General features: G+C 35.7%; 1 protein-coding gene and 1 non-coding gene across 3 annotated transcripts; one reads left to right on the top strand and one right to left on the bottom strand.

Moving 5' to 3' along the window:
- The first annotated feature begins 8,389 nt into the window (after positions 1-8,389).
- On the top strand, positions 8,390-8,497 carry LOC148544924 (small nucleolar RNA R71). Its single transcript, XR_015900930.1, has one exon. It is a non-coding gene; the product is annotated as a small nucleolar RNA R71 (small nucleolar RNA).
- Positions 8,498-14,591: 6,094 nt separating this feature from the next.
- LOC107619224 (inositol phosphorylceramide glucuronosyltransferase 1) lies at positions 14,592-19,708 on the bottom strand. 2 transcript variants are annotated; one of them, XM_016321473.3, is made up of 10 exons: positions 19,304-19,708; positions 18,572-18,692; positions 18,235-18,420; positions 17,931-18,094; positions 17,013-17,120; positions 16,793-16,930; positions 16,580-16,714; positions 16,046-16,313; positions 15,794-15,917; positions 14,592-14,976 (listed from the first exon to the last, which is right to left on the bottom strand). In XM_016321473.3, the coding sequence occupies exons 1-10, from the start codon at positions 19,538-19,540 to the stop codon at positions 14,847-14,849; spliced, it is 1,611 nt and encodes a 536-aa protein (XP_016176959.1). In that variant the 5' UTR covers positions 19,541-19,708; the 3' UTR covers positions 14,592-14,846. The 2 variants fall into 2 exon arrangements, with proteins under 2 accessions (XP_016176959.1, XP_088355810.1); XM_088499684.1 differs by having other exon boundaries at positions 17,013-17,148; positions 17,917-18,094; positions 19,304-19,696.
- Positions 19,709-22,395: the final 2,687 nt, after the last annotated feature.

The following is a 22,395-nucleotide window of genomic DNA, read 5'->3' as shown; positions in this document are numbered from 1 at the left end:
TGAAATCCTTAGCCTTTATCTTTATTTTTCCACTTGAATATGGTTTGCTTGAAACAGATGGCTAGCATAGAGCTCTTTGCGGCTTTAAGAGTAAGAGGAAAATGGCTCGCACTCAGAGCTGGTATGCAAGATTCAATAAAGCTCCACGCTTCAATTTGAGGTGCAAGGATTGGTTTCGAGTTAGATTGAATAGGTCTCGGAAGATGTTTGGTCATCTTAGTGAGAATTCAAATTCCATACTGCCCGGCTGGAAAAATGTAGATCAAGACAAAGATGGGTACAGAAGCAAGGTTTGGGATCCTGGAATTTATCCTGATAATCAATACTCCTGGAGTTTGAAAACCTGCTTTAACTTGCTCGAAGTCTTTATTTGCCTAGTATGGGACCCCGGAGGCTATTGGAATTGCAAACGTTGGTGGAGATTTTTAGATGAGTTTAAGCACAAGCCACCATAGCAGGAAGCTCATCAAATGTCCAACTTAAGGACTTTAACTAAAAGTGTTAGGTGTGAGACAACCCACCATGGTATGATCATTCCTTTTTCAATTTTAATTTTATTTCATTTTTTTGGTTTTTGTTTTATTTTATTTTATTTTTATTGTACCTGGATTTATTCATAACATCCGCATCAGCATTTCATTCTGCATATTGCACAAAAAAAAAACCACACGTGCGCATGGGCGTCGATTGCAAATCGACGTCAACATCCAACGCCCAGAAAGTTGGGCAGGAATCGTGTGGCTGTTATGTGTTAGGCACAATTTGGGCCACGCATTAACGCGTACGCGTCGCATGAAAATTATTGTTCCCTAAATTGAAACAGAGAGTTGTCCCAAAATGACGCTGGAATTGTGCGTTTAGCACAATTCTAAGCGACGCGTATGCGGGCTCCACGCGTACGCGTCATTTTCATTATCCCTCACTCGCGCGATCGCGTCAATGACGCGTCTGCATCATTGCCTTTCCACTTCAACCACGCGATCGCGTGATCCATGTGTTCACGTGGATTTGAATACACTTACCCCCTTCGACGCGGAACCCTACCCATTTCGCGTCCCCTTTTTTCCCCTCAACCCCTCAGTGCTTCTTCTCCCCTCCCCAACCACCAACTCACCACCACCTCCCAACCCTCCGCCACCACCGTCGCTGACCAAGCCCGCCGTGCCACCCTCACCGAAACCCCCTCCTCCCTTCTCTTCTTCTCCCCTTTTTCTTCTTCTCCCACCCTTCTCCCTCCACGGCCCCCTACCCTACCAAGCCGAGCCAGCGCCGCTGCCACCACCTAGAACCGTCGGCCACCACCACCCCCCCACATCCCTCACCCTCCTTGCCCCCTTCTTCTCTTCTTCCCCTCCCTCTTTCATTCCCTGCCCCACTCGAACCACCACCGCGCTGCCAGCACCGCCGTGCCACTTCACCCATCACCGCCGTGTCGCGTCACCACCACCATCTCTCTAAGTCCAATTTCTGTTCCTCTGCGCCAACCAGGTTCTGCCGAACACCGATTCTTTTCCTAGTTTTCTTTTAGTTAATTCAATATATTTTTCGAATTTTATTCAAATTAGGATAGTTAGAGATGCATGATCGTAGTAGATTTTAGGTGGTTAGGTAGCTAGGATGTGATTAGTGGATTTAGGCCTGATAACTGCGCCGTTCTTGTTACTTGTTTTATCAGTTTCACAATTTTGAATTTGCTGTGATGATAATGCTGTTCATATGCTGTTCTTTACCATTCTTTAATGCAGATTGAGTTTGTTTATTCTGAACTCATGTGAATTACTATTTGTTACTCTTTTTTGCACTACTTTATTATCATATGAACTGTTTCTGCTGCTGTTTATTACCCAGGAACGTCCAATTTTTAGCCGGAATGTTGCCCAATTTTTTCCAAATTGTTTCACTAAATTACCATTCATTAATTGGTTTTGGTAAATTCAAGTTTTGCAGTAATTGGTTTCAACCAAGCCAATTTATGAATGCATGGGCTAGCTTTCTTATTCTTTCTGATTCCCTTACTCATTAAATCGCATTATTGATGATTTCACTTTCATTTTGCAACCCTTTTATTTATATGATTTTTCATCAATAAACTGCAATCTCTGCTTGAATGTAAGTTACTTGTTATTCAAGTTTGTGAAATTTTTGATTAACTAAGAACCACAACACCATGCCACTTACTTTAACTCCACTTTTAACTATTAACTGCTTTAACTTTCTAACTTCTCTTTTGATTTTTACCTAACTACTTTCAAACCATTTCAAGGCATGATTACTGTTGTTCCTAATTAACAAGAATTCCGCATATCATAGATTTTGGTTTGTGATTTTTATTCTCCAACTTTTAAATTGCATACAATCCAACATTTTACATATATTTAACTCATTCCATGCTTATATTGTTCTTTTATTCCTCTTTTGCCCCTCTATGCTTATATCGTTTAAATCATATTTGCTTACCTGTTTTCCTACTTTAGTTTCTTAAACTGTATCCTGGAACTTCTGCTTTTCAGAATGTCTGAACCCAAAAGCAAAGGAAAGGGCAAGGCAACCACAGGCAAAAGAAAGAGAGGAGAATCCTCCACCACCATCTTAGATATCCTCCATGATGATTCCTGGCGGGAAAAGAATTTTACCCCGCAGAAAAAGGCTTATCAGCTTCTGCTTGCCATAGACCCAGTCAAGTTTATCAACAGATACTATGAACTCAAGTATCCGGTCTTTCAAACTTCAAGGAATTTATACCTGAAAAAGATCCTCAAAATTCCAGAAGAACTATAACAATACACCTCAGAACAAATAAAATAGAGAGGCTGGTTCTTTCTGGAGAGGAACTTGACTGAGGTCAATGCATCCTGGGTTAGAGAATTCTACTGTAACTACTTCAAAACGACCCTGGATGCAGTGTAACTCAGAGGGAAGAAGATTCTAGTTACTGAGGAAGCAATAGAAGAAATCCTCCAGCTCCTACCTAAATCAGATAAACCAGATGGTTATCAATAGGCTGAAGAGGATATGAGATTCATGAAGTTTGACTGGGACGCAGTAAAGCGGACTGTAGCTCTTGATCCTACTGTCCCATGGGTAATGGGCAAGTCCACTGTGGCCCCAAAGGGAATTAAGCTTATCTATCTGAATGATGAGGCTTGGCTTTGGCAGCAAATTCTGAGTAACTACGTGATGTCGAGCACTCATGAGACTGAGGTGCCAGCTGCCATGATTACCCATATTTGGTGTGTGATGGAAGGCAAGGACCTATATCTTCCCCGCTTCATCCGATATTATATGTCCAGGGTCCATGTCCGACGCACTCTGCCCCTTCCTTATTTGATTACTCAGATGGGACGCCGAGCTGAGGTGCCCTGGGAGATTGCTGATGAGAAGCCACCTGCTGTCGAATGCAAGAAAATTATCCCACACAGCAGGAAGTTCCAGGCTTTGGGCTACAGACCTCCCTTTCTCACTACCATTGCTGAGGCAGCCACATCTTCTGCTGCCCCTTCAGCCCCCGTTGCACCAGCCACCACCACAGCACCTCCACCTACTTCAGAGCCCATCTACCACCTCGTGCATCACCTATTTGACAGGTTGGATCAGATAGAGCACCGCAACCAGCGGCGATATGAGAGATCTGAGCGTCGCAGCAAGCAACGCTATGAGCATTTAAAGTTGATGATCTGATCTGGCTACCATGACATCCCCTCCGAACCTGACACCCCTTCTGAGCCATCTGAGGAGGAGGCGGATGATCATCAGGAAGAGGCACGTGCAGAGGCTGAGCAGGCAGGACCTGAGCAGGCTGCACCACGTCATGAGGAGCCCCATCAGATACAGCCAGCATATCCAGAGGTCCCTCTACAGACAGAGCCTCCGCTTTAGCAGGCAGATCCTCCGGCACTCATACAAACTGCGGACCCTCAGGCCACCACAGAGACACCAGCAGCACATCCTTCCGGAGATGCCACTTCTTCACACCCAGCTTGATAGAGCATCGAGGACGATGCTATTATTTAAGTGTGGGGAGGTCGTCATCTCTGGCGAATCTTTTTGGTGAACTACTTTCAGACTCTTTTATCATATTTTGTTTATTTTCTGTATTTTTATTTTATTTTTATTTTACCTTATCTTATTTGTCTTTCAGTACTTGCACATTTTTCTTTTACTGTATTTCTGTTTACTTTATTATATTTTTCACTTTGGTTTGTATATATCTTATGTATTTAGTTTAATTTGCACTTTTAGCTTATTATTTGTGATATAGAAAATATGGATTAATTAGTTTAGTTTACCCTTTTAGCATACAATAACTTGGTTTAATTGAAAATAAAAAGAGTAAACTAGGAACTTTAGTTTTTCAGAATCACAACAATCCACACACTATGTATATATATATAGCAATAAATGTTGGCAAATTGACAACATTTTTCAAGGAAAATACTTATTTTTATAAGAGCCATTCAAATATTCACATTGAGTTGAATGAAAACTCTTAATTTCTACTTGCATGATGTACATAACTGATATATGATTTTTGAGCCAAAGAACACACAACCAGTGAGTTTTTGAGCTTAATTGTATGGTTATATTTAACCATAAATTTCATTCCTGTGTGTTTCACAATTCTTTTCTATGCTTGCAATCTTTACTTTGTTTCAGTCTATATGTCCAATATAGAATGTATTTACATACTTGCATATGATTGAGGCCATTACTTATTTTGCTCACTTATCCCCAAATAAGCCTACCTTTTACATCACCCTTGTTAGCCCCCTTGAGCTTTTTATCCCATTCTGTTCTATAACCACATCACTAGCCTTAAGCAGAAAAATAAATTAAAAATCCCAAGTTGAATCCTTGGTTAGCTTAAGATAGAGATTGTGTATCCACTAAGTGTGGGGAAACATGGGAACATGGGTTGATAGGAAAGGATTAAATTAATAAAATAATCAGAAATTTGGAAGCATGCTCATGTGAAACCAAATTAAATTAAAATACCATGTGCATTGATATATGTTGTGTTTATGTTTAAAAAAAATTTCCTTTTCAATTAAATAAATAAGGGGACAAAAATTACCCCATTATTAATAGAAAAATTAATGCACATGGGATAAAATCAAAAATAAATTTGGTACATGAGTATGTTATAAGAAAGTGGGAAAATTATGGGAAGCTAGGAAAATTTTAAAAATGTATAGAGTATGTATATGATAGGTGAGATCTTAGACTAATCAAGGATTTAATTTATAGCTCACTTAGCCTTATATATACCCTTACCTTTACCTTAGTCCCATTACAACTTTGAAAAAGACCTTATGATGTTTGTATGTGTACATTATATATTTGTTGATTGGTTAGATGAAAAACAAAGTTTTAGAAAGCATAACCAGAAAAGAATAGAGTGATTAACCCCAAACACTAAGTGATTAGAGAGTAAACACAAATCCAGTGAGGGTTCAATAGCTCAATTCCATATATCCATGTTTAATTATTAATTGTCTTGCAAGTTTGTGAAATCTTTTAACTCAACTCAATTGTGAATGTATTTAATATGGTTTGGCCTTGGTTGTGCATAAATGATTCTTTGAAAAATTTAACTCAATTTAACCACATGTAAGCTTTATATATATATATATATATATATAGGTGGATAATAATTAGAATTGTATGATTTATTTAGGTAGTTTGCATTTAGAATAGATTACATTGCATAAGATTCCACCATTCTACCTTTATTCTTTTCTCTTGGATTTAGCATGAGGACGTGCTAGTGTTTAAGTGTGGGGAGGTTGATAAACCCCTATTTTATGATTCATCTTGTGCTCAAATAAGTGTTTTTATTAATTCTTCACCCACTTATTCATAAGATTAGCATGGTTTTACTAATCCTTCCTTATTTTATGATATATGTGAAAACATGTTTCCTATGCTTTAAAAATATTAATTTTAATTATCCTTTATTACCATTCGATGCCGTGATCTGTGTGTTAAGTATTTTCAGGCTTCATAAGGCAGGAATGGCTTAGAAGACAGAAAGGAAACATACAAAAATGGAAGGAAAGCACAAAAATGGAGTTTTGAAGAAAAAGGCAGCAACGCGTACGCGTGAACGACGCGGACGCATGCCTAGCGTGAAATGGCAGTGACGCGTACGCGTGGACGACGCGGACGCATGCCTAGAGTAGAACACAACTGACGCGTACGCATGACTGACGCGTACGCGTGACAAGGAAAAACTCCAAATGACGCGGACGCGTGACCCACGCGCACGCATGACGGACGCCACGTGCAGAAAATTGCAGAAGTCGCCCCCAGCGATTTTTGGACCCTTTTTTGGCCCAAATCCCAAGTCCAGAAACACAGAATAGAAGCCAGAGAATGAGGGAATCAATAACAACAATTGACACAACATTCAGAATGGAGAATTTTAGGTTTTAGATGTAGTTTTTAGAGAGAGAAAGGCTCTCTCCTCTCTCTTAGGATTTAGGATTAGGATTCCTTCATTTCTTCATTCCAGGTTTAATGTTCCCAACTTAAATTTTATGTTTCTCTTTTACTTTTAGATACTCTAATGCTTTTACTTGTTAATTACTTATGTTGCAAAATTGGCTTATGAATTTTTCCATGTTAGATTTGAATATTCTATTTAATATAATTTGAGGTATTTCAGATTTATGATTGTTTTACTCTATTTATAATGCTTTCAATTTAATTTAAGATTTATTCCCTTTTTGCTTTGGTTAAGTAATTGGTAACACTTGAGTTATCAGACTCAGCAGCTGATTGAAAATTGGGAATTGCTGATTGATTTGGATCGCTCTAAAGCTAGTCTTTCCACAGGGGTTGACTAGGACTTGAGGATCAAATTGATTGGTCCACTTGACTTTTCTTTATTTAGTAAGGGTTAACTAAGTGGGAGCAATAACAATTCTCATCACACCTGATAAGGATAACTAGGATGGGATTTCCAGTTCTTATACCTTGCAAGAGATTTTTATAATCATTAATTTATTTTTCTTGTCATTTAAATTACTTGTTCCTTATTTCAAAAAACCCAAAAATATACATTTTCCATAACCAATAATAAATCATATTTCCCTTCAATTCCTTGAGAAGACGACCCGAGGTTTAAATACTTCGGTTATAAATTTTATTGGGTTTTGTTACTTGTGACAACTAAACTTTTGTACGAAAGGATTCTTGCTTGGTTTAGAAACTATACTTGCAACGCGATTACTTTTATAAAAATTCTTTACCGGAAGAAATCCAATCGTCAATGAGCCTTGGCTTCCTTTAGTTCTTGGATAGGGATTTCTTGAGTGGGTATTGAGCACTCAGAGGGTGTGCCAATACTAGCGTTTAACACCATCTCTTGTGGCTCTTTGGGCATTGAACGCTCATCATGCACCCCTTCACTAGTGTTAAATGCTAGGTTCCTTACTAAGTTGGGGGATGTCTTTGCTGGCGTTCAATGCCAGAGTCTTTGCCTGTTTGGGCATTGAACGCTCAGTGAGGGCTTCCTCACTGGCGTTCGACGCCAGGCTCTTGGCCAGTTTGGGTGTTGAATTCCCAGTGATGTCTTCCTCACTGGCGTTGAATGCCATCCCATTCTCTCCAGATTCGGCCTCTACCTCTATGGCGATGGCATTGCACTCTTCTCTTGGGTTTACTCTAGTGTTACTAGGAAGAGTGTCAGGAGGAGTCTCAGAGATTCTCTAGCTCAGTTGACCAATCTGTACCTCCAAATTTCTGATGGAGGATCTTGTTTCAGTTATGAAACTATGAGTGGTCTTAGAGAGGCTGGAGACTAGAATGGCTAAGTTAGAAAGGCTCTGCTTAGGAGCCTCCGTATTCCCTTGAGAAGATGGGAATGGTGGCCTGTTGTTGAACCTATTCTGGTTCCTTCCACCTTGATTATTGAAGCCTTGCTGAGGCTTCTGTTGATCCTTCCATGAAAGGTTAGGATGATTCCTCCATATAGAGTTGTAGGTGTTTCCATATGGTTCTCCCATGTAATTCACCTCCTCCATTGTGGGTTGATCAGGATCATAAACTTCTACTTCAGAAGAAGCTTCCTGAGTGCTGCCAGTTACAGCTTGCATTCCAGTCAAATGCTGAGAGATTATGTTGACCTACTAGGTCAAGATCTTGTTCTGAGCCAATATGGCATTTAGAGTATCAACTTTAAGAACTCCTTTCTTTTGAGGGATCCCATTGTACATAGGATTTATCTCAGAAGTGTACATGAATTGGTTGTTTGCAACCATCTCAATGAGTTCTCTTGCTTCTGCAGGCGTTTTCTTCAATTGGAGTGATCCACCTGCAGAGCTGTCCAATGATATTTTGGACATCTCAGATAGACCATCATAGAAAATTCCTAAGATGGACCATTCTGAGAGCATGTTAGGAGGACATCTCTTGATCAGTTGCTTGTATCTTTCCCAAGCTTCATAGAGGGATTCACCTTTTTTTGTCTGAAGGTTTGAACTTCTACTCTGATTTTGCTCATCCTTTGAGGAAGAAAGAATTTAGCCAAGAAAGCATTGACCAGCTTTTCCCAAGAGTCTAAGCTCTCTTTAGGTTGAGAATCCAACTATATCTTAGGTTTGTCTCTAACAGCAAAGGGAAAGAGCATAAGTCTGTTGACCTCAGGATTCACACCATTGGTCTTAACAGTGTCACAGATTTGCAATAATTCAGATAGGAATTGATGTGGATTTTCCAGTGGAAGTCCATGGAACTTGCAATTCTGTTGCAAAAGAGAGACTAACTGAGCCTTAGGCTCAAAATTGTTAGCTCCAATGGTAGGTACAGAGATGCTTCTGCCATAAAAATCAGAGGTAGGCATGGTAAAGTCACCAAGAACCTTTCTTGCCTCTCCTTCATGATTAGGCTTAGCTGCCATGTCTTCACCTTCCTGTTCGAAATTTTCTGAAAGGTTTCTTCCGGAGTGTTGATAAACCCCATTTGTAGGGTTTATCTTGTATTGATTTTATGGGATTTTATCACCTTTTACCCACATTTATTCAATGAAATAGCATGGTTTCATGATTGTCTCCCAAGTTGTGCTTAAGTGTGAAAACATGCTTTTTAGGCTTTTAATTGTTAATTTTAATTCACCTTTGATTCCACTAGATGCCTTGATTTGTTTGTTAAGTGATTTCAGATTGAAAAGGCTAGGAATGGATCAAAGGAGTGAAGAGGAAAGCATGCAAAGTGGAGGAATCATGGAAAAAGCCAAAGATTTGAGAAACATCATCCACGCGCACGCGCACGGTACGCGCACGTGTGGATCGCAAGAAATTCAAGGGACGCGTGTAACGACCCAACTCCCAGTATGCCATGGTCATACAAGAAGCTAAGTGTTACTAACTTATCCCTCTTAATTATTAACTATTATTTACTATATGAGCCTGTTCCTTGTTAGAGCGATGCCAATTTTACGGGTAACTTTTTTTTTTATATCGTATCGTTGCGGATAACAAGGTAAAATAAACAAGCATACATTGAGAGTAATAGAAAAGCGGCATAAAGAAACATAGAAACACAACTGATAATATACATCAGGTACACTATAACAAAACATGCAGCGTTTACACAAGATCAAGTCAGTTTACATCCTCGTCATCCTACGTAGCTAATATATACACGACACTCCCAGGGCCTAGGCCCATACAAAAAGCCACTAAACTGGCACCCAGGCTAGCCTAACCACTATATAGCTCCTAGCTCTCGGGTGTACTAACACAAGTGAGAGACTAACTAACAGATAATGTCAGACTAGAGTGTCATCAAAAGAATGCCCCTTCCGCAGTCAAGCTATATCTACACGTGGCCGTTCGGAGAATCGCCGTGAGGCTCGTCCATCTCCTCATCCTGCTCTATCTCTATCTCAGGATCCTCCTCCTCCTCATCGTCCATAGCTACAACTATGTCTTCAGATCCACCAAAAATACTGCTGTCACTATGTACAAAACCATTCGCGAGCACAGGTCCGTTCGCGTATATAGGAGCTACCCCACCGTCTGGTAGTGCCAGCTCATCAGGCTGTGGAAAGTCGGGGATCGGCTCAGGGGGAAAATTCCACTCTGGTGGTATCACAGGTACGTAGTCATCAGCTAACTCAGGCTCATCAGGAATGATAGGCTCAGGTACCGCCTCATTCAAAGGTTGAGCTGGTATAGAGTGCCCGGGATTATCAGGAAAAGGATGTCCAGGTGCATCAGGATGTAACCAGGATAAGGGAAAGTCGTAAGGAGCATCGGGGTCAAAATGCGGGCTAGACAGAGGATGTTGAAAAGCTCGATTAGGTAACGCATATCGTCTAATACGAGGCTCCAAACCCATAATGAAGTAACTGTGATGTACCGGATCCTCGTAGACGTAAGGGTCCTCGAACTCATAGAAGATCACGCCCGTCTCCATCTGAGGGGGAAGGAAGGGAGAGAAGGGGTAAGAACTGGGGAGTTCTTAGTAGGGTCGGGGTTATTAGTTACGTTCATTTATTTGATTCCGATTAGTAGATAGATATTAGAATACAGTAAAGTAGTAAACAGTAGTTAAAATAGATAGGAAAACAGAAAACAGAACACAAACAGAAGAACACAAGGAAATAAAGCACAGACATAACACTCAAGCAGACAAACATAAAGAAATAGTTCACTCACAAGAAGGAAAACAACAGAGAATGATGGGCAGACAAGAATGATGCATGTCTAGCCCTAGTACAGGCCATGAGCTCATGTGTCGGTTAGCACCTGCACTTAAAGTTGTCTTTCTAAAGCTTTTACAGAAAACTGCCTTTTTCGTATTATTTTATTATTTTTATTAAAATATTATTTTTAATTAAATATTATTATTTAATATTTTATTATTATTTATTATTTTATTAATATATTTTCGAAAATTAACTTTACTTTAACCTTTAACCTTTAAAATTCACTTTTTACCACCCGTAACTTTTAATATTTCTACTTTTACCACCCTAACTTTCAGAAATTACCAAATAACCCCTCAAACACCAAAATAATTACTTCCTTGCCCTTTTATGAATCAAAAAATTGTTCTTCATTGTTCTTCACCACACTCAAAGTGTTCTTCATGTTCTTCATAAATTCTTCAGATTCTTTCTCTGTTTTTACCCGTTTTTCAGTCTTTTCAGCAACCGATTTTTACTATAATTCATAATAAATTAGCAGCCACTAAAACCCCATCTTTTCTACATGATTTCAACACAAATTGAACCTCAATTTAAGCTTAGGGTTTCGTTTTTCTAGCTGCCCAAGAACATGAACTTTAAAGCTTGAATTTCATCAAATTTCATCAAAATTTCACCAAATTTTCACCAAGAATCAATCATATATGCAACCAATTTTTAGCACAGCCAAATTATACAACATTCACACATATCAAACACAAATAATCAAGATTAATTTCGTGGCACCCTACCTGGTTTTGCTGCCCCTAATTCAGTTAGATTTTCAGGTGGTCCTTAAGCACTTTTTCCTCCTAAATCACATCAAGAAAACACATATTTAAGCATGTTTCCTTGAAACTGAATCAAAAGAGAGATGGTGCAGCCAACTCACCTTGATCCCAGCCTTGATAAATCATACAATCATGTAGAGAAAGAAGAGAGGATCATTTTGGTCGGATTGGAATTTTGATTTGAGTTTTAGTTCAGCAGAAATCAAGCTTTGAAGATTTGGAACTAAGAACTTTTCTCTCTTTTTCTCTCTACCTATTTTCGGCCACAAAGTGAAAATGAGCCAGCCTTGGGGGTTTTGGGGGTGTAGGGTGAGTTGTGATTGGTTGGCTTGGAGGTGGATTAAAATAATATTAAAATATCTCAGATGTATAACTACTAAAACTAGGTGTATCGGAACACTTGTGAAAACATCTCTAAAAATTATTTTCTGAGCTACTAGCATAAATGACACTAGTAACATATTTATTATGAGAATAAAACATGTATAATGAGGCCTTAGCATTGCTAAAGTCATCAGAGAGTGCTGGTGCTAAGCTGCACCAGTAAATTGTGTACCCGGTTAAACCGGTTTTCTATTTTTAACTAAAACTGACCAGGTAACCTTATAATATTATTCAAGAAGCTTCTAATAATAATATAAGGATAATATCATCCTGTTATCTCTCTTCTCTCATAAATCGATTCCGGTTTGTCAAACTGAGACTATTTACGAAAAACCGAATTAAAACTCCTAACCGATACGGTTCAAAAACTAGGTTCTTCGCGACTGCATCATCGAGCTTGCCTCGGGAAAGGTTCTAACTTAAAGATGACATAATGACAATGAAGATTGAGATACTTGCTGATATATCAAAGGTTTTCCCCTTACTAATCTTCCGGAGAAATTCGTACTTTCTGAAAAGATCTCGCGTACTCGAAAATCGGGGTTGTTACAACGCGCACGCGTGCTGTACGCGTACGTGTCGGTCTCCGCACGTGATTTTTTAATAGAAAACGTGCCCAGCAATTTTTGAGAGTTGTGGGGCCCAATTTGCAACCAACTTTGGCGCCAAAATGCATAAAAGGACCAAGGATTGAAGGGAAAATCATCATTCACATCTAGTCATCATTAGTTTAGTTTGATTTTTTGAGGAAAAGTTAGTTTTAGAGAGAGAAGCTCTCACTTCTCTCTAGGATTAGGATTAGGTTAGACCTAGCTTAGAATTTCTTAGATCTAGGTTTAATTCATGCTTTGATTTACTTTTTCTTTTGTAATTATTCTTCTTCTACCTTTCCTCTCTCTAGTTTTGCATTTAATTCATGTAATTCTCTACTTTTATATTGATGCACTTTTGTTTCTTCTATTTTCATTTCAATGCAATTTATGATTCTTGTTCTTTTATTGTTGAATTGCTTAGTTCATTTTACTTTCCTTTTATGCCTTCTAAGTGTTTGATGAAATACTTAGTTAGATTATAGTATAGAATTTTATGCTCTTGGCTTGAGATGGTAATTTAGGAACTCTTGAGTTACTAATGTCCAAGTGATTGATGATTGGGAGCTATTAACTCTAGTTCTCACTAATTGAATTAGTGGAGAGTTAGGACTTATGGACTTGGATTGATATGGCTCACTTGACTTTCCTTTACTATTAGTTAGGGGATGACTTAGTGGGATTGATCCTTGCCAATTCTCATGTTGTGGTTAGTGATAGGGATAGAGATCCTTGACCACCAAACCTTACCAAGACCTTTTTAGATATTAGTTTACTTCCTTGCCATTTATATTTCATGCCTCTTATCCCAAAAACCCCAAAACATACCTCATAACCAATAACAAGACACTTTGTTGCAATTCCTAGGGAGAACGACCCGAGGTTCCAATACTTCGGTTTATTAAACATCCATATTACAAATGTCATAATAATATTATTAATCATAATAAATTTTAGTTACAAATATTCAAATTCCATACTATTTGAACTACTTATATAAGTCTCTTATTACTATTCTTTCAAATAACATCAAATTTAGCACAAAAATTTATTTCTGAACTACACACCATCTCAAACTTACTCAATGGAGATAATTACGCTGAATGTGAAAAGTGTAAGAAGAAAGCATATGAAAAAGGAGATAACTACATTTGTGACATATGTAATCAAACACCACATTATCCAACAATAAGGTAACTCTATATATTTTTCATAATCCCATCTATCAAATTATTAGTTACTAACTCAAAACTTATTTTAGGTTCGAAATTCAATTAAAGGTTTCAGATCAAAGTAGTACAACAACTTTTGTACTATTTGATGGCGAAGTAAAAAAATTGTTGGGTACAACTGTTTCAAATCTAATGGCACTCCAGAAAAGTAATGACATTGAAACACCACCCTAATTAAAAAATTTGTGCAACCTCACTTATATTTGAAGTCAATGTAAATGATTTTAATCTTAAAGAAAGTTCTAAACAATACACTCTTACCAAGACATTTGTTCCAACAAAAAACACTGAACCTCAACACTCATTACAACAAATAAAATAGGTAATACTACAAAAAATCACTTATTTTAGTTATTTTAGACATCATTTTTATTTCTAATTTAAATTATTCGTTGATTATAGGAACTAACTTCGACAACACTAATATCATTAGATGAAGATCACATACCATCAAGAGATTAAGGAGAAAGAAAACTATATAAATTCAAAACACATATTCGGAAGAAGAACATACTTGCAAAGATGGAAAAAACAACACAATAAATAGTACATATAACTCAACAATTCATAAAGAACATGTCTTCACAAGAATCTACACAGAAAGAAGAAAGTAACAACTCTAACAACAACCAATAAAAAAAAGGAGGACGAGCGCCACATCAGAAGACTAAGTTCATCAACTAAAACAAATGCAAAAATCAAACCACCAAATAAAAATGTCATTTTGTACATACAACTCTGATATCCAAATTTTTTGTACTACAAATTATTTTAAATAAAATACCTTTTAAATTTAACTTTAGTTTACACATTTAATTTAATTCTACAAAATATGACAATTTTTAATATTTATTATATACTATCATTAATTTACCGTCCTGCGCGTCGCGCGGGTCTCATTCGAGTTTTAATTAAACTTGCCACTAGAGTAAACACTACGTGTACTTTACAACAAAATCTAAACATCCACCAAGCTTGAGCATAATTAAGTTACATGAACCAATTGTCATGGGACTTTGCCAAAAATGACTTGAATTTTATCTTGGTGTTTTCTACGGCTAAATATCGCACTTTGTCGCGAATCTTTGCATAGCCAGTCCCGAATCCAAACAAAAGTAACGATTGTCTACGGCAATTTCACTAGTCCTTATAATACAGATCAAGGATGCACATCTTTTGCAATATCATATTCTTCAATGCCCTTCAAAAATGATCTAATAGCAAGATGTTCGGAAGCGTATGTCATGAAAGATGCTAATATTATTACCCCGACAACAATCAAACCTAACCTGTTTACAAATAAGAATCAATAAAAAGAGGAAAACCAAAGATAGACTGAGGGCAATTTATTTTTCATGAATAAAATTAAAATTACAGGACAGAAATGTGGGTAAATAATCCACTTCAAGCTTAATGCAAATTAAAGAAAGCAGCAAACTACAGCACAAACGATAGAAATTGAGAATCCGTTGTCTAGGAATACACACTATCATTTTTGAACAGTTACTAGTCTCCCTTTACTGTAAGAAAAGAACAGCGAAGAAATGCACCTCTTTCTAACCACCACTTCAGTTAAATGTGATAAAAGTGAGAAGAAATGAAAATCGTGAGCCACAAAATAAGTAAAAAGATGACTACTTTAGATGGTAATAACCTTACAGTAATGTTCCTCCTTTCATTTCTTAATAATGGTAATGAATGATACATATTAGGGGTTTCACATTTCAAGTTTATTGGATGTACGTAATTTATTCAACAAACCAAATAATATAACAGATGTTAGTTTGAGAATTACTCCCTTTGTCTAAAAATACAAGTCACTTTTGGATTAGACACATCACTTTGTGATGTATTTATGTGTCTAAAAATACATTCTCCAAACTGAGTCTTATTTTTATTTCAATTTTGACATTTTTTAATTACTTAATAGACAATGATAACGAAAACACAATGGGAACAAAAACTATTTTCAAAAATATAAAGATGGAAGATGAAAACTAACCGAAAAAATAAATTAAAATTCAATAACTAGGCTAGTCATGTTCCTTCCAACTTTAGATTCAGCAGTAAGATATCTTTATTAGTAAATTGTAATGAAAATCTTACCTTAAAAATAAAGCAGTTACCCCAAAAAGAAAAGGCATGGATGGACCAGCAATAGCCAAGATGGTCATCCCTAATCCATAGAACCATGTGGCACCGTCACACGATGACATATGTCGCTGATTGCCTGTGAATATAGATGAGTTTAAATTAATGATAACAATGAAATAGAAAAGAATGAGTACCTTGAGGACACAGCTAATCACATGAACAAAGATGACAACCCAAAATAAGTTTCAGTGCCAAAGAATATACCTTTTCCCAAATCACCATCAGAAACTTCAGCATGAGATGACGAAGAAGGTAGTCGTGATGCCATGGTCTTTCCCCAGTTAGAAATCAAATGGAGATAACCTCCAAATAATATAATGAAGATTGTGAATGTCCATTCGTACATCAAAAGCAAACCAGTCCATGGAGTCACTTGTCGAGGTACTAATAAGAAAGCTAGTCCAAGAGACACCACTGTAGCCATAAAGCAGACACAGACTGAAACGCCACCCAAGTAAGCAGGAACTTTGTACTGAGCACCATTAAAGAGTTGTTTAACACAATAAAAAAAATGGTATATAAGTAAACATACATAAGGATTATAATTGTGCACATCTAAGCAAGGACTAGGTTCCTCTTACGTGAGACCATCATGTGACCAATTTATCAGATGAGAAAAACAGATCATGTGGAGCATCCAAAATTTTTATGCCTACTCATAGGGTCCACATGAAAGGCTTCACATGACAGGTTCCGAATACCGAAAACTAACACAATAGAGTAGAAAAAGAAACTAACCTCATGGGTGGAACTGATGGTTGAAGTAGAAATGCTAATATATGCAACTGATCCACCTGATTTTATTTTATGATAATGGTGTCTGACATGATCAAATAGTGAAGTTCTACAAAAGGAACCAAAGCAACATGGATTCTGCAGAAAGATTCAAGATTCTAAGACTAATATGAATTCCTAAAGCTAGGAGAGTGGTAACAAACTATGATGACTGACCTTCTGATATGAATGATAGCAGCAAAAGAGTACAACACATATTGGAAATAGAAAAAGAAACTTCACAATAAGACTATCTTTAGGATTTTGGCCCCCTCTAGTTCCGGGAAGGGATTCCTCAAGCTTTTCCCTTATGTTCTGCACCATCAATGGCAAAAAAAAAAGCAAATATTTCAGCATGCTTTTTTCATAAGAAAAATTATCAACATGATTAATCTACCTGCCACACATCAACAGGTTTCACAAGCCAAGATGCCCACCAATCCCAAGGCTTGATAGGGCCGAGCGTATAGTGAATCACCCGGAGTTCATTCTCATCTACCATCCACTGAATATATTTGACTATAATAAGATGGCTATACCAAAAGATGAAATGCAAAGGAACTTAAGCATTTAACTACATATATTTTGATGTGTATGAAATATTCTAGCATCTAATTTGAGCCAAGTGTTAAATATTTAAAATAATAACACATAAGAACCTGAGGTATTCAATTCTTAATAAAAACATGTTCATCCACCTCTTAAATGCTGTAAAATACAAAAAAAAAATGAGCAAGAATATTTTGAATTGGTCAAAAGCTAGTGTTCCTTACAGACCATACATGCAGGAAACCAAGTTTCTAGCAAGAAGTGAAACAAGATGAAAAATGTCAAGACATGAAGACAAAGGAAAACCTAAGAATTATTAGTGGATCATTATAAATAATTCCTATATCATTATTAATATCATTCACTACAATGCATAGCTTATAAAGTGTAGCTTCAGCATTTATTCTAATTTCCATCATTAACTCCAAGAGATAGCAAAAGAAATCCCTCTAAACACAATGAAAACTCTTCAGTTATTTTAGTGGAGGCAGTTTCATGTCTTCAAGAAATTTTCGGATTTAAAAATTAAATAAAAGAGTTCTCATCTTCCTTTAAATTATTCAGACAATCATTAAATTTTATAATTTCATTAAAAATGATAATATTAAGCATCAAACAAGTAGACGAGTAGAACTCTTTTAGACCAGTTAGGCATTGATCCAATAAGGGCAAATGGTGTTTATGTTGTCATCTTATGCAGTAATATTTCACTATTCCTCATTAATTGAAAGGAAAAGTACTATCCTCATTACCTATATTCTAGTACCTTATTAGCCAACATGTAAAGACCTACGTCTGCATTATAAACAGTGGAAAGTCGCTCCATTTCAGGAACTTTTCTATTATTTAATGACTCTGAAGGCATATTTGGCTCAAAAACATGTGCATTAGGAAATTCCAAGTAATACGAATTGAGAAATCCCTGATCTCCTGTACAAATAGAACAACAATTTAAGAAAAATGTTCAACCTAAGGATCAGAGCCACATATATTCTTCGGAGTTCGAAAAAGAAATGAAAACGAACAAAACAAAAATCATTTTTTACATTAGCAAAACAAAAAACTTTTACCTCCAGTATAAGATGGCAGAGTATTCACTTTGTTCATCATGTCATTAAAAAGTGAGATAGACGGTTCTACCACCATGACACCTGAATTCATCCTCTCAGAATGCTTCAAATTACCACAAAATCTTGCACATTTGAAAAGTTCTTCAATATTTTTAACCACAATTGTGTCCGCATCAAGATATACAACTACAATAATGTATCAAACATGCATAAACCTTAGGAGTTTCATCAAATTAATATAAATGAAAATTTTACAATGACCTCCAAAGTTTCCAATATGTATATGCAAAACCAACACCAAATGGAATATCGACAACAATAACAACAATTATGCTACCTTTCTTGTAGTCAGTCATGTTAAATATTTTTAGCTTCGTATATACACCCCAAAATCTCGATGGACGTATTTTATTTGGATTTGATAGTAAACTAATCTTCTCAACTATCCACCCATCAGCCTACACAAAAAAATCAATCATAAACACCTGATACACCAAACTCCAAATATAAAAACTTAACACACGAACACAGAGTATAAAATTTTTATGCACTCAAAATGTAAGAAAACTTTACTCTCTCCTAATTACAAAAAACTAGAAAACTATATATGTACTCCTGACCTCCACAAATAAATTTCCTTTTACCAGCTTATAAAAAATATATTAAGAAAGTATTTAAGTTAAAAGACTCTAAAAAAAATATATTGTTGAGTGACAGAAATTATACATAAACTATCTCACTATAAACATGGTAGGGCACAATGGTGTATCAATGTAGTCAATCTGAGATAAGGCTTTGTTGTTGTTTGTTTTTGTTGAGTGACAAAATGTCTTAGTAAATTGTGCAATAATTATTAGAAATTGGAAAGAACTAAATCTCTAAGATGAAATATATTATTGGACTGGACAAAAATGTTACAATTAATGTCAAATGAGGCATAATGCCGACATTTAACGTCAAAATTTCGATAGCATCAATCTCAACCATCCTGAGCAGCAATATTTTCCTTCCTCTAATAACAACATAAATGCAAATCGTAGTAAATGCAAATAATAAAGGATAGTGTTACCTGGAGGAGGTTGCAAGCATAATCAGAGACTCCATCGGAGACCAAAACAACCATGTCCTTCTTGGATCCAGTGTCACGAATCGATTTCCCGAGAACTCGAACGCCAAGCGAAAATTTGTCACCATACAACAGAGTAGCGTATGCCTCGTTCGTCTTGCGATGTCCATCGGAAGCTCCCAATCGAATGAAGAGTAACAGAATTAACAAACACAACCACGATGTATTGAGTGCTTTCATGGTGAGACGATTTTCGCTGGTGGCAAAATTTTCTGAGAAAATGTTGAAATACTTTTTTTCTAAATTTTCTCGAGAAAAAAAAGGTTTCTCGTGTCTGGAGTTCTTATGCGAAGTTCAAACGGTTGGAAAGCAACTGAATTTTTCTTCTTTTTGGATGCACTTATTTCTGAACCATTGATTCATATTACGATTTTAAATTAATATTCATTTTTTTATGGAATGTCATTGTAAAAATAATTTTAATGTATATATATTATATACAACAAATGATTTTTCCTTAGATGGAAAGATAACATAATTTTTTGCAATTTGTAGAGGGACTAATTTATATTTTGTAATTATTAGAATATTTTGCACATTAAATTAAACAAAATTCATTAGCATGAGAAATGTTACCTATTTCGCATGCTAGTCTAAATCTAAAAACCTAAAAAGTTTACGTAATCAACTCTCATCCTATTTTTTGATATGTTAGGAAAAATTTTTGAAAATATAGAAAAGAGAACATTCAAAGGCATACAATAAAAAAAATCTAAAAAATAGGAAAAAAAACACACGAAATCATATAATAAAAAATATCTAAAGATATAGAGAAAAAAATCTGAAATCATACAATAAAAATCATTCGAAAGTAAATAAAAAAATATATCAAAGTTTATTTTTGTTAATATATCTATAAAAAAATCCAAAATTCTAGAAAAAGAACGGTAGAAAATATAGAAAAAAAACAACTGAAACCACACAATAAGAATTATTCGAAAGCATAGTTATTAAACTTGGATCGAACCAATCAGTTTGATCGAAAAACTAATGAACCAAATCTCAAACTGGTTTGATTCATGTCGAAGATTGTTTGTGCTATTAAACCGGTCAAATCTAATCAAACTCAAAAAAATCGGTTAAATCTAGGTTGAATCGAATCAACCGACCTAGCAGGCTACCAAAATGCGCACGCATATACCATTCACTTGTAGCCTATTTGTCCGTTATGCACCAACCTTTTGATCCACCATATAGCCTTTTGAAAAAATTCAACATGTTTTCAAAAATAGGTAGCACATGGGGTATGAACCATTATCTCCCTTTGTACGGTTCCGGCTTTTTTGGCTACTTTGCGACTTATCTTGTAAAATTTGAGAATCACGATTCATCATGATTTAGTGAAGCAAGTCCACATAAAAAAATAAGTGAAAATAAATAGTAAAACGGGCAATAAATAGGTCAAACTTACTGCAGAGGCCTATTCACACTCATTTTTTGTCCACATTATTCTAAAGACATTTTTAGAGTCGAGACTGCAATTAGTGGTGATTTTACGCATGCTGAGATAGAAGTTAGCATACCGAAGACCGTCAAATTGGTGATAATATAATTACCACCTTGGTAATTATCTTTTTAGGACTAACCTCAGCCGTTTATTATTTTACCACGTGGTAACATTCAATCCAAGGGTGAACTTCAACCTAGTATTCTGCAAATACCTCCTAGAGATCCCAAATTCTCTTTATTCTCTCTTAAGTAACACGGTCTCCTTTACCTCCAGAGTGAACGAATTCCCTCTCTCTTTTATCCTTTCTATAGTATTTTAAACCCCAAGTAACTAAACTATGGTTATTTGTGGATAAATTCAACACGCAAGCGCTGACCAAACTTCCTAGTTTTCATGTTGTTTCTTTCCTCATTCTTTAGCCTCTTGACCATTGGGTTTCAGCACCTTTTACCATCATTAATATATGTTTTACTTCAGCCTTTACTTAAATAGAAACACTAAGTTAAAGTTAGAAAAAGTTAGTAAAAGTAAAGAAAAAGATAATCGAGCTTTAGAGAGAGAGAAAGAGTGCATCTTCAACCAAGTTTATCATTTTTTTAGCACATAGTCATAGCATTCATCCATTGTTCTTGGTTGGTTCTTTAAGGATTCAAGCATTCTAAGTCCAAATTCTTGTTTTTCTTTGCTTTTCTTGTTTCATCATACAAATTCTAACATAGATAATCATCATTCCCCACCCTTTTCTTTCTGTTTTGAACCTGAAGCTAAGGGGGTTATGTTGTTCTCTTCCATCTGTAGAAAATTACTCTTGAAGAACTTAAGGGAGCACCCCAAAAGCTCTCAAAAATTCAAACTCAAATTGGTTGAAATTCATTACTTTTTCCAGCATGATTTGGCCAAAAGGACCTAATTTTTATTAATTGTCTTCTTGCTTTTGTTTAGTGACTTTTGGTGTTTAAAGTGTTTAAAGACTGATTTGAACAAGAGGTAAGGGTTAGGATTGTACGATCCAGAACTTTTGAAATGTCTTATTATAAACTAATTTCAAATTATATTTTTATTTACAGTTTTTATTTCAGAAATTATTTTATTAAAGATAATTAAAGGCAGTTTTGATTGATTGGATTTGAAATAAATTGAGGTTTTTATAAAAACTCTATAATTATATATTATTTTTCTATTTACAATTTAAAGTCCTAGAAATTAAAGAAAATTATGTTTGGCTATTTAAATTAGAATTTTATCTAATTTTATAATTATTGAATTATTTTTTTATATTTAAATTATAAAGTTGGTAGCTATGAATTAATAAAATTTTTATACTGAATTGATTTAAATAATTTATATTTATATAATTTAATACTTTAAGTTTAAGGATAAAGAAAATTAATTATAGTACCATGTATTTTCAATTAGAGTAATTGATTGAAAATGAATTAGTATTTTAATACCATAAATAATATTTTAAAGTAATTTTTAGAAATTTAACTTGGATTTCAAATTAATACTCTATGTTCCAATTTTATTAAAATTATCCTACTCAAATTAAATCCAAAATTCGTAAATCAAAACCCTAATTTTTTAC

The sequence above is a fragment of the Arachis ipaensis genome, chromosome B9 (genome assembly GCF_059453495.1).
Source record: "Arachis ipaensis isolate K30076 ecotype BB chromosome B9, ASM5945349v1, whole genome shotgun sequence".
Lineage (NCBI taxonomy): Eukaryota > Viridiplantae > Streptophyta > Magnoliopsida > Fabales > Fabaceae > Arachis > Arachis ipaensis.
Note: the sequence above shows the minus strand (reverse complement) of the source record. Positions and strands in the feature narration are given on the sequence as shown.

What these genes read in the sequence shown, in the direction of transcription:
- LOC107619224 (XM_088499684.1), bottom strand. Translation starts at nt 19,540, where the DNA reads ATGAAAGCACTCAATACATCGTGGTTGTGTTTGTTAATTCTGTTACTC. An exon ending in ATGCTTGCAACCTCCTCCAG is followed by an intron (nt 18,693 to 19,303) that starts GTAACACTATCC and finishes TTTTTTGTGTAG; the next exon opens with GCTGATGGGTGGATAGTTGA. An exon ending in TGATGGTGATTTGGGAAAAG is followed by an intron (nt 15,918 to 16,045) that starts GTATATTCTTTG and finishes CTATATTCACAG; the next exon opens with GCAATCAGCGACATATGTCA.